This window comes from Podarcis cretensis (assembly GCF_951804945.1).
Source record: "Podarcis cretensis genome assembly, chromosome: 2".
In the NCBI taxonomy this organism is placed as follows: Eukaryota; Metazoa; Chordata; class Lepidosauria; order Squamata; family Lacertidae; genus Podarcis; species Podarcis cretensis.
The window spans coordinates 123,923,191-123,935,728 of NC_137171.1; the positions used below are offsets into that span (position 1 = coordinate 123,923,191).

Genomic DNA, 12,538 nt, shown 5'->3' on the forward strand with positions numbered 1-12,538 from the left:
CAGGCAGAACAGCTCTGTCTTGCAGGCCCTGTGGAAGGAGGTTAAATCCTGCAGGGCCCTGGTCTTGTGGGACAGAGCATTTCACCAGGTCGGAGCCATCACTGAGAAGGCCCTGGCCCTGGTGGGGGATAATCTGACTTCCTTAGGGCCCGAGACCTCTAAACTAGGATGATTCATGGACCTTAAGGTCCTCTGTGGGCCATACCAGATGTCTCGTTCCCCCTGAAATGGACTGGTCTGGATTGGATTAAGTTGTTAGACAGCAGACAATATTCATTTATTGGGAGATGCAAGCTCATTCTGGACATCGTCCAGAATCACAATGAATCCCCCACATTCAAAGCCAAGTGTTGCCCTCGCCCCACCTAAACTGAAGGCTACCCTGCTGCCCCTACCCACTTTCCAAACTCATTTTTAGGTTAGTCTTGAAGAACTGAAGCAACCCACCCAGTGACCAGGTTCTTGGGGGTGGAACGGCAGGTAAAGCTGGACTCATAAGACAGGCACTGGAGGGCCTTGAAAGACCTACACTGGTTCCCAGTACGTTTTCGAGCACAATTCAAAGTGTAGGTGCTGATCTTTAAAGCCCTAAACGGCCTTGGTCCAGTATACCTGAAGGAGCGTCTCCACCCCCATCATTCTGCCCGGACGCTGAGGTCCAGCACCGAGGGCCTTCTGGCGGTTCCCTTGCTGCAAGAAGCCAAGTTACAGGGAACCAGGAAGAGGGCCTTCTCGTTAGTGGCACCCGCCCTGTGGAACGCCCTCCCACCAGATGTCAAAGAGAAAAACAACTACCAGACTTTTAGAAGACATCTGTAGGCAGCCCTCTTTAGGGAAGCTTTTAATGTTTAATGGGTTCTTGTTTTTTAATATTCTGTTGGAAGCTGCCCAGAGTGGCTGAGGAAAACCAGCCAGATGGGCGGGGTATAAATAATAAATTATTATTATTATTATGGAACACCAACCAGGAAGCAGAAACCCTAACACCAGTCTTCTGTGCTCTGAGGGGTTTCGGAAGGGAAATCTAGAGGATTCCTCCATTCTCAACAGCTGAGAGGGTGACCATCTCCTCCGTGTAGATTCTGATCCTTGCAGATGCCAGCCTTGTGACATGGACCTCTCAAGACTAGAAACATTCGGAGGCTTGCAGAGGGCTGCTGGCTCTCTAAAATCTTTTTCTTGTTGGGCTTCTGTAGCACTAGTGACTGAGGGAAAGTGTTGCATTAATAAAAATAATAATAAGTTACAGGGAACCAGGCAGAGGGCCTTCTCAGTAGTGGCGCCTGCCCTGTGGAACGCCCTCCCACCAGATGTCAAGAACAACAACTACCAGACTTTTAGAAGACATCTGAAGGCAGCCCTGTTTAGGGAAGCTTTTAATGTTTGATGCATTACTGTATTTTAATATTTTGTTGAAAGCCGCCCAGAGTGTCTGGGGAATAAATAATATATTATTATTATTATTATTATTATTATTATTAAGACCCTGCCCATCTGGCTTGGTTTCCCCAGCCACCCTGGGCGACTTGCAGCATAAAACCTATGCCAGCTTCTTCCTCTTGGGGGGGGTGTGCCCAAAACCCTTTCGTCAAAGCTTATGCATCTACCCTGCTTTTCCCCCCTCTCTGTCCACACACTTTCATTGCTACTTCCAACAAAAGTGTATCCCAATGTGCAAAGTGGCAGAAGCTTATATATTATAGAACTTCCTAGGGTTTTTTTTAAGAACAGAACAGGAAAGGCAAGATGTAAAGGCTATTTCGGGGGGGGGGGGAGAGGATTGCAGAGGGGCTCGGCCCACAAACCCAGTTTGGAGGAGCGGGGGGGGGGGGAGGGTTGGGGTAAGTAATTTGCAAGTGATCCTGATATGAGAGCGGGTGACACCCTGCATCAAAATAAAAAAAAATCCTTTCTGAAATGCAAAAGTTTTGGAGGATTAAAAATAATCAACGTGAGTAATAAGAATGATTAAAACACTTCAGTATCTACGTGTTTGGATAGGCATGCTGAAACAAGTATGTTTTAAGAAGGCACTGACAAAAGAGTACAGTGGTCCCTCGGGTTAAGAACTTAATTTGTTCTGGAGGTCCGTTCTTAACCTGAAACTGTTCTTAACCTGAGGTGCCACTTTAGCTAATGGGGCCTCCCGCTGCTGTCGTGCCGCCACCGCTGCACAATTTCTGTTCTCATCCTGAAGCAAAGTTCTTAACTCACGGTACTATTTCTGGGTTAGCAGAGTCTGTAACCTGAAGCGTCTGTAACCCGAGGTACCACTGTACAGGGAATGTGCTTGCCTGATGTCAATAGCAGGGAATAATTCTAGTGGATTAGGCCCTTGAGAACTCTGGCCCAGATCTATATACAGTTATACCTTGGAAGTTGAAAGGAATCCGTTCCAAAAGCCTGTTCAACTTCCAAAACGTTCAGAAACCAAAACACAGCTCCTGCAACTCCTTCCGAGACAATCAGAAGCCATGGAAGCCCCGTCGGACGTTCGGCTTCCAAAAATAGTGCACAAACTGGAACAGTCACTTCCAGGTTTTCGATGTTCGGGAGCCAAAACTTTCAAGAACTAAGCTGTTTGAAAACCAAGGTATGGCTGTATTTGAACAGGCAGTCTACTCCTCCATGCTCTTCAGCAGGTTTCCCCCAGAACTGCTGACTTTCCAAAAGCTTCTCAAACTGTGGCGGAAATGACTGGCAGAATCCGAGACCAGGGAGAAGAGTTGGTGGAAGAAGATTGGAAGAAATTTAAAGATTATTTACAGAAACACTATAAAATTAATGAATGTTAAAATGATGTTGGAATGAAACGAAGCGGTTTTAGTAATAAGGTTAAATAGGAGTATGTAAAAATGGATTGATATTAGATGAAAATATAAAGTTATAATACGCGAAGATAAAGAACTAAGATAAAAGAAAGAGGGTAAGGATTTGCTGAATTAACTATTTGAACTGGAAAACAAAAAAGGGAGGTAAGAGGAAGTCATGAAAATAAGTAAATGAATTGTAAGATATAGAAAGAGGGACTTATTTTTAACTGTTTTTATTTTTTCTGTAATTTGTATTTTTTGTTTTTATCATTTTTGTAACCTTTTTCTTATTGAAATTTTAATAAATATTATTATAAAAAAAAAAAAAGCTTCTCAAACTGCCTGGGGATGCCAGTTCAGCTCTGTGATTGTTGCTAAAACACAACTCTCACTCCTCTCTTGCCCTGCTCCTGGTACCCAATGAAAGTGAAGGCCGTATCTAATATAAAAACCAGAGAGTGAAATCAGTTTGGAATATGTTATTTAAAATAAATCGGCAGAAGTCCAGTGACCGCATTGCGCTTTTGGATTAGGAAAACCCACAAACAAAAATACAGAAAACACACTCTAAGATAAAAACTCTCGGGATGCAATGATTACACAGCGAAATAAAATGAAGCAATTCATTTATTTATTTATGAACAAAATCTCTATACAGTTGAAAGGTTAGCTTTTCATGGAGTCCCCATTAAATAGCTTAGGGTCATGCAGATGAGAAAATCTACTAGATGTTGTGTACTTGGGACTTTTCAAAAGCGTTTCAAAACCTCCTTAGTAAGCTTAGACCAGGAACTGCTTAAAGAATATAAAAGCCATGAAACTGGATGAGGCCAAAGGCCTAGCTGGAGGGCATTGAAGGAAACTTTCATAGAATTGTGTATTTGAAAGGGAACCCAAGGGTCATCTAATCCAACCCCCCAGCAGTGCAGGAATCTCAACTAAAGCATCCGCGACAGATGGCCACCCAACTTTGCTATCTGCTGATCAGAAGGTCGGCAGTTCGAATCCCTGTGACGGGGTGAGCTCCTGTTGCTCGGTCCCTGCTTCTGCCAAACTAGCAGTTCGAAAGCACATCAAAGTGCAAGTAGATAAACAGGGAAAGTAAACGGCGTTTACGTTCCAGCGGGAAAGTAAACGGTGTTTCCGTGCGCTGCTCTGGTTTGCCAGAAGCGGCTTCGTCATGCTGGCCACATGACCCGGAAGCTGTACGCCGGCTCCCTCGGCCAATAAAGTGAGATGAGCGCCGCAACCCCAGAGTCGTCCGTGACTGGTTAGGGGTTCCTTTACCTTTACCTTATCTCTGTGCTTCTTTGCCATCTACTAACCCCTCATGCCAAAACATCCTAGTAAGATCTCACTTGCTTTCCTATGCCCAAAGCTTCCACGTTAGACTGCAAATCCTTACAAGATATCGTATGATGCATGTTTCCTTTAATTATCACATTTTTTTCACATGCATTTCCTCCTGTATTTATCGGACGTCTTCCTCCCAGTTGCGACTCACATTAAAAACCTTTCTACATTTAATTTCTCTGCTGCTGTGTTCTTTGAAACGTATTGCTCATTAAAGCTCTTTCCACACTCCGCGCACTTAAATTGTTTCTCCGGTGTGTGGATTCTTTGATGTACATTAAGGCTACTATTGCGCCTGAAGCTCCTTCCACACTCCTTGCACGTAAATGGCTTCTCCCGTGTGTATTCTTTGATGTGCGGTAAGACGACTACTCACGGTAAAGCTCTTTCCGCACACCATGCACTGAAATGGCTTCTCCCCTGTGTGTGTTCTTTCATGTGGAGCAAGGCTGCTGCTGTCGCTGAAGCACTTTCCACACTTCTTGCATTTAAATGGCTTCTCCCCTGTATGGGTTCTCTGATGTACAGTAAGGTGACTATTCACTCTGAAGCTCTTTCCACACACCACACACTGAAACGGCTTCTCCCCTGTGTGGGTGCGTTGATGTGGAGTAAGGCTGCTGCTGTCACTGAAACTCTTTCCACACTCCTTGCACTTGAATGGTTTCTCTCCTGTGTGGGTTCTCTGATGTACGGTAAGGTGACTATTCACACTAAATCTCTTTCCACACACCGTGCATTTAAATGGCTTCTCCCCTGTGTGGGATCTTTCATGCGGAATAAGACTGCTGCTGTCACTGAAGCACTTTCCACACTCCTTGCATTTATATGGCTTCTCTCCCGTGTGAGTTCTCTGATGTTTACGAAGGTTACTGAGCAAACGGAAGCTTTTTCCACACTCTGTGCATTTATATGGTTTCCCCCCTGTGTGGATTCTGTAATGTCTACTGAAATCTGATTTATCTCTAAGTATTTTTCCACATACTGGACATGCCTTCCTGCTTTGATCTTCCTGTAGCATCAGGGGTTCTTGGTCATCAAAACCCTGCATAGCGAATGATTTCTTCCTCCCATTCTCTGACTGGTTTTGTTCATGGTTTGGAGGGTCCCTTTGATTGTCAAACATCCCTTTTCCTGCTTCAGCTTCAGCTGCAGGTGTTTCAGGTGCTTCTCTATAGTTCCCGTTGCTTGGGCCATCATCTGAGGGAGAGGCGAGAAAGAAAATCATGGGTGAATTTCAAGGGGAAATCAAAGGTTCTCATCACAGATTGAACCCATTAACCTCCCTGCCCCCCCCGGCATTTTGGCATCTCCCCCATTCTCCCTCTTTCTGTCTGTACTTAAGAGAACACTGTAAACAACTAAAAACTTTGGCAGGATTTGAGTAATGCTTGTAATGTACAAAAAACTATGCAAAAATGAATTACTACTTTTTTAACAGATTAGAGAAAATAAGATAAGCAGAAGAAGAAAAAAAGACTCACAATAGTAACCATGGAAGGGTGGAAGAAAGTCAAGGGATTCAGAGAATCCTAATGGAAGAGGATTCCCAACAGAATATTAAAAACACGATAAAACATCAAACATTAGAAACTTCCCCAAACAGGGTTGCCTTCAGATGTCTTCTAGCACAAAGAAAAGTATCGAGGGAGGTGCAGAACAAAAGGGGCAAATTCAGTGGGTTACGATACAATACGATACGATAATCTTTATTGTCATTGTCCCATACAGAACAACGAAATGGAAAAAATCTACATAAGACGTTGAAAACCCAACAAGCCTGCTATCCCAGCTATCCCAACTTGGTTAGCCCCCCTAAAAACTCTGATACCCCATTTTTAAATACAATATACTCCCATACAGACTCCTTACAATGCGATTAAAACTAAAATCGCATTTGGGTAGAAGCTGTTTCTCAGGCGGCTAGTCCTAGTCTTTATAACCCTGTACCTGCTTCCAGAAGGCAGAAGCTGAAAGAAATCATTTCCAGGGTGCACACTCTCCTGCGCTATCTCTGCAGCTTTCTTATGGCACCTGGAAGCATAGATTTGATCTATGTGGGTTGGTGGGGGAATAGCAGAAAGAACAAAAATATGCTGAACAAACAATCGAGGAAAAAAGCATCCTTACCTAGAGAGGCCACTGTCTTATAATTCTCCTCCATGACTTCCCTGCGCAAAGATCTTCAGCTGGGATCCTGCAAGTGCCACCTGTCCTCCGTAAAATCCACAGTCGCTTCTGTAAAGGTCAAGAGAGCCTAGAATAAGAAGGAAACACAAGCCGTATGCCCAAAGAGTCACTAAAGTAAATGGGTGGGTAAGAACGTCGGAGGAGTATGGTAAACATGAGAGGGACAGGGAGGGAGTTTGGAATGTCTCAATTTTTCTCCCAAAGGTGTCTTTCTTCCACATACCCTTCAACATTTCTCCCATGAAAATAGGTATGTCCCATTCCAAAATGATAATTTTACTACAGTGGTGCCTCGCAAGACGAAAAGAATCCGTTCCGCGATTCTCTTCATCTAGCGGTTTTTTCGTCTTGCGAAGCAAGCCCATTGACGGCTTAGCGGATTAGCGCTATTAGCGGCTTTTAGCGGCTTATCGGATCAGCTGATAAGCGGCTTAGGGCTTAGGAAAAGGGGGGGAAAAGGGAGAAAACCCCGGAAAAACTCGCAAGACATTTTCGTCTTGCGAAGCAAGCCCACAGGGAAATTCGTTTTGCGAAGCGCCTCCAAAACGGAAAGCCCTTTCGTCTAGCGGGTTTTCCGTCTTGCGAGGCGTTCGTCTTGCGGGGCACCACTGTATTTACACCCCACCACTGTATTTACACCCCAGCCACCCTGGGCAGCTTCCAACATATATAAAATGATAATAAAACGTTAAACATGAAAAAACCCTTCCCTATATAGGATTGCCTTCAGATGGCTCAAAGGTTGGATAACTCCATTCCCTGCAAGATTTCTCCGATGGAAACAGGAACGTCCTAAGGAAAAGCGGGACATTCCAGGATCAAATCAGAAACCGGGATGGGCTTCTCTAAATCAGTGGAAGTCCCTGGAAAATAGGGACCCTTGGAGGGTCTCCCTCTGCCACTCAGACCTATAAGTCTGTTTTGTCTGCACCAAAGCGGCTTCCCCCACCCTCTCCCTGCAAGGGGGAAAGTGGCTTGATCCCTTCGGAGGGGAGAGGGCAGCTTCCCAGAGGTTCTTGCTTCCCCAGCCCCCCCCCCCCCCGTTAATTCCCATTTTACACTTGAAACAATAATACCATTTCAAATAAAAGAAACACACAACCGGCACTGGCTCCTCTTCCCTGGTGGTGCATTTGATTACTGCCTTTCCCACTACATTTCTCTCTATATTCCTCACCTTCGTATCTCAATTGTTTCATTTGTTCTGCTCACTTCTAAATCGGTTTACAACAGGGGTGCCCAAACTTTTTTCAAAGAGGGCCTGATTTGATAAAAGTAAACATACATGAGGGCCGACCAAAGTTGAAGTTGCTGAGCTTTTTCAATAATAATAATAATAATAATTTTATTTATACCCCGCCCTCCCCGGCCAAGTCCGGGCTCAGGGCGGCTAACACTAAATATAAATACCGTAAAAGCATTTTTTTTTTAAGTTGATGCAAATGTAAGTTAGAATACAGTTTAAAATAGGGTTTTACCGCAGGACATATACTGCCCTGGGGGCCGGATTAAATCGACCGGCGGCCGGATTAGGCGCTCAAAGCGGACTTTGGACATGCCTGGTTTACAATGTGCCTCTAAATATTCCACATAAAACAGAGAGGATTTTTCCCCTTCTTTCTTTATCCTGATCTCTTGTTCTGTTTGTCAGTCTTGCCATTTCCACATATTCTATTAACTTTGTCTGCTATTCACCGCCTCCCCAGGCAAACCCTCCTCCTGCGCCCCCTCCCCAACCTCATACGCCCCCCCAAAATAGGGCACCCCTTAGATTTCGCCCCACAAGCCGCACCTCTTCCACAACCTCCTTCTCAGCTGGACCATTTCTCCTGCCGGAAGAAGGAAGGAGCCCCCCTAGCCCCCACCCCCCCTCTGTTGCATTGCAGCTTCCGGCCCCTCTAGGAACCAGAACTCGGTTCCTTAACCTCCGGAGGAGTCAAAACAAAATAAAAAAATTCCTTCCAGTAGCACCTTAAAGACCAACTAAGTCAGTTCTCGGTCTGAGCTTTCGTGTGCATGCACACTTCTTCAGATACACTGAAACAGAAGTCACCAGACCCTTCTATATAGTGAGAAGGTGGGGAGGGGTATTACTCAGAAGGGTGGTGGGAATGGGTGATTGGCAGATAGCTGTGATGAGCCTGTTGACGACTCTTAACGACTGCAATAGGTCTTACAGGAAAAAGCAAGGGGTGAGAAGGTGAAAAATGGCTTTGTCGTGTATAATGAGATAAGAATCCAATGTCTTTGTTCAGACCAGGTCTCTCCATGGTTTTAAGTTTGGTGATAAGTTGCAATTCAGCAGCTTCTCTTTCCAGTCTATTTCTGAAATTCCTTTGTAATAGAACAGCTACTTTGAGATCTTGTATAGAATGTCCTGGGAGATTGAAGTGTTCTCCTACTGGTTTCTCTGTCCTGTGATTCCTGATGTCAGATTTATGTCCGTTTATTCTTTGGCGACGCAGGTGGCGCTGTGGGTTAAAGCCTCAGCGCCTAGGACTTGCCGATCGAAAGGTCGGCGGTTCGAATCCCTGCGGCGGGGTGCGCTCCCGCTGCTCGGTCCCAGCGCCTGCCAACCTAGCAGTTCGAGAGCACCTCCGGGTGCAAGTAGATAAATAGGGACCGCTTACCAGCGGGAAGGTAAACGGCGTTTCCGTGTGCGGCTCTGGCTCACCAGAGCAGCGATGTCACGCCTGCCACGTGACCCGGAAGTGTCTCCGGACAGCACTGGCCCCTGGCCTCTTAAGTGAGATGGGCGCACAACCCCAGAGTCTGTCAAGACTGGCCCGTATGGGCAGGGGTACCTTTACCTTTACTATTCTTTGGCGTAAGGTTTGGCCTGTTTGTCCAATATAGAGAGCTGAAGGACACTGTTGGCATTTGATGGCATACACAATGTTAGACGATGAGCAATTACGGTAAATAGTCCCGAGATGGTATGTGTGATGTTGTTGGGGCCAGTAATGGTGTTGTCCGGGTGTATGTGGCAGCAAAGTTGGCATCTGGGTTTATTGCAGGCTCTGGTGCCAGTGTCCGTGTTAAGTCTGGTTGTAATATTATTGTGGGTCCGGAGGAGTGTGCGGCAGGACCCCCCCCCCCGCCTTTTCAGGCCTAGACTGTGCCTACTGCCACCCGTGAAACGAAAAGGATTGAAAATCCTCAATTATCTGTTGATTTCCTAAAAAAAGGATCAAAAGCTTGGGTTTCCTTAAAAAAAAAGCTCAAAGCTGCCTCTACCCCCCCCCCCAAAATCCTGGCTATGCCCATGACCTCCCCCATCTTTGGCCCTGCTGCTGCGCTATGGCTGCTTTGGCGGAATGGGGTGGGTGGTGGGGGTCGCATCTGGCCAGAGATTTCATAGAATCATGGAATCTTAAGAGTTGGACGGGACCCCTGAGGGTCATCTAGTCCAACCCCCTGCAGTGCAGGAATCCAGTGGCGTAGCGTGGGGGGTGCAGGGGGGGCCGGCCGCAACATCATTAGGGGGCACAAATCCACGGGTTAGGGGGTGCAAATTACTTGCCTTGCCCCGGGTGCTGACAACCCACGCTACGCCACTGCAGGAATCCCAGCTAAAGCATCCCTGACAGATGGCCACCCAGCCTCTGCTTAAAAACCTCCAAGGAAATGAATTCCACGCAGGCCCGTCTCTACCCAGTGGTGCAAGTGCCGTGCTGCGCCAGGGCACCATGGTTTCAAGGGCGCCAGCCTGAGTGTCTGGGGAGGAGAGTTGGAGTCCAGCCGGGAGAGTCCGCGGCGCTCGGACAGGTCTTCTGCTGCAGGCTCTGCCAAGCGAGGAAGAATGAGATAGAACGGGGAAGGAAGCGCTCGTGCAAAGAATTCCGTGCTTGTTGTCAGGTGCCTTTAGGGCGCAGGCTTATCGCCAAGCTGCTCTCCTCCTTGTTCTCCTCTCTACAGAGAAAAGGTGCCACACGGGTTCAGCTGCCCCTTCCTCCTCGCCAAGGGCCAATGAGGCTCCCCTCCCCTCCCCTTTCTTTTCTTTTTTTAAAAATATGTTTATTTGCTTTTACAGAAAAGGGAAAAACATAACAACCACAAAAGTAAGAAAAACACAAACAGTCACATAAAACAGATAAGAAAAATAAAATACAAAAATGCAAAGGAAGAAAAGACTTCCATCCATCAAAAAGATAAAAAATTAAAAATAAAAATTCCAACTTTTAAATTCATACTTACAAAACCTTCTTTCTTGACTTCCTCACGCCTCCCTTTTTTGTGTTCCTCTTTACCCAGTCAGATACAGCAAATCCTTACCCTCTTTCAAGACTCATTTCTGATTATTAAGATCATTCTATTATGTCTCCAATCCTTCCTCCTTATGTTTAAACTCCTTTAATGTATTGTTTACTTTTGACATAATATAGCTTTAGTCTTTACCCTTCTTCAATTTACATTTTTTACATAGCCTTTGAACCTATATCACTAATGCCATATTATTTTTAAAACCAACATCATTTTAACATTCATAAATTTTACAATGTTTCTGCAAATAGTCTTTAAACTTCTTCCAGTCCTCTTCCACCGCTTCTTCTCCCAGGTCTCGGATTCTGCCAGTCATTTCTGCCATCTCCATGTAGTCTATTACTTGCATCTGCCATTCTTCCAAGGTGGGCAAATCTTGTGTCTTCCAATGCTTTGCGATGAGTATTCTTGCTGTTGTTGTTGCGTACATAAAGAAAGTTCTGTCCTTCTTTGGCACCAATTGGCCGACCATGCCCAGGAGAAAGGCCTCTGGTTTCTTAAGGAAGGTATATTTGAATACCTTTTTCAACTCATTATATATCATCTCCCAGAAAGCCTTAATCCTTGGGCACGTCCACCAGAGGTGAAAGAATGTACCCTCAGTTTCTTTACATTTCCAACATTTATTATCAGGCAGATGATAAATTTTAGCAAGCTTGACTGGGGTCATGTACCACCTATAAATCATTTTCATAATATTCTCTCTTAAGGCATTACATGCCGTAAACTTCATACCGTTGGTCCACAACTTTTCCCAGTCAGCAAACATAATGTTATGACCAATGTCCTGTGCCCATTTAATCATAGCTGATTTAACTGTTTCATCCTGTGTATTCCATTTTAACAGCAAGTTATACATTCTTGAAAGAATCTTAGTTTTAGGTTCTAACAATTCTGTTTCCAATTTCGAGGCTCCCCTCCCCTTTCCCCACTCCCTTCCTTCCGTTGATCCATCAGTTGGGGTTGCGTGCGTGTGCCAGTGGCACAGGCCCAAGCCTTGTCCCCCTTGCGCTTCCCTCATGGTGTCTGGGCAAGACGGGTCCCGGCCTCCCTCCTCATTCCCCGGCCAGTGTGAGCGAGCATGGGGAGTGGCCTCTTCCTTCGCGCACGCACAGGCGGCGAGTGCCAAGCGGAAGCATGAAGGAGAAGCACCTGAAACTGCTGAGGGAGATGAGCAGCCTCCCACCAAACCGCAAGTGCTTCAACTGCGAGTCCACAACCTTCCAACGGAGTCCGTTTCCCTGTTGAAAAGCTCTTACCGTCAGAAAGTTCTTCCTGATGTTTAGTTGGAATCTCCTTCCTTGTAAACTGAAGCCATTGGTTTGAGTCCTACCTTCCAGAGGAGAAAGCAAGTTCGTTCCCTATTTGATGTGACAGCCCTCTAGACATTTGAAGATGGCTATCTTATCTCCTATGAGATCAAACCTATCCATTCTGAAGGAAATCAGCCCTGAGTGCTCACTGGAAGGACAGATCCTGAAGCTGAGGCTCCAAGACTTTGGCCACCTCATGAGAAGAGAAGACTCCCTGGAAAAGACCCTGATGTTGGGAAAGATGGAGGGCACAAGGAGAAGGGGACGACAGAGGACGAGATGGTTGGACAGTGTTCTCAAAGCTACCAACATGAGTCTGACCAAACTGCAGGAGGCACTGGAGGACAGGAGGGCCTGGCGTGCTCTGGTCCATGGGGTCACGAAGAGCCGGACATGACTAAACGACAACAACATATCTCCTTTGTCTCTTTTCCAGGTTAAACATACCCAGCTCCTTCAACCGTTCCTCACAAGGCTTGGTTTTCTTAGAATTGGAAGGGTCTCCAAAGGTCATCTAATCCAACCCCTGCATTGCAGGAATCTCGGCTAAAGCACCCATGGCAGATGGCCTCCCAAGCTCTCTCCCTTCTGGGACCTAATTTTGCT

At 45.9% G+C, this 12,538-nt stretch overlaps 1 protein-coding gene across 1 annotated transcript in view; it reads right to left on the reverse strand.

The window, feature by feature from the left end:
* Positions 1–3,422: 3,422 nt before the first annotated feature.
* LOC307208754 (uncharacterized protein) overlaps positions 3,423–12,538 on the reverse strand; it is a 39,012-nt gene continuing 29,896 nt past the window's right edge. Inside the window, exon 4 of the mRNA XM_079963691.1 lies at positions 3,423–5,366. Within this exon, the coding sequence (XP_079819817.1) occupies positions 4,453–5,366 (914 nt within the window). The 3' untranslated portion in view covers positions 3,423–4,452. The remainder of the gene's footprint in view (positions 5,367–12,538) is intronic.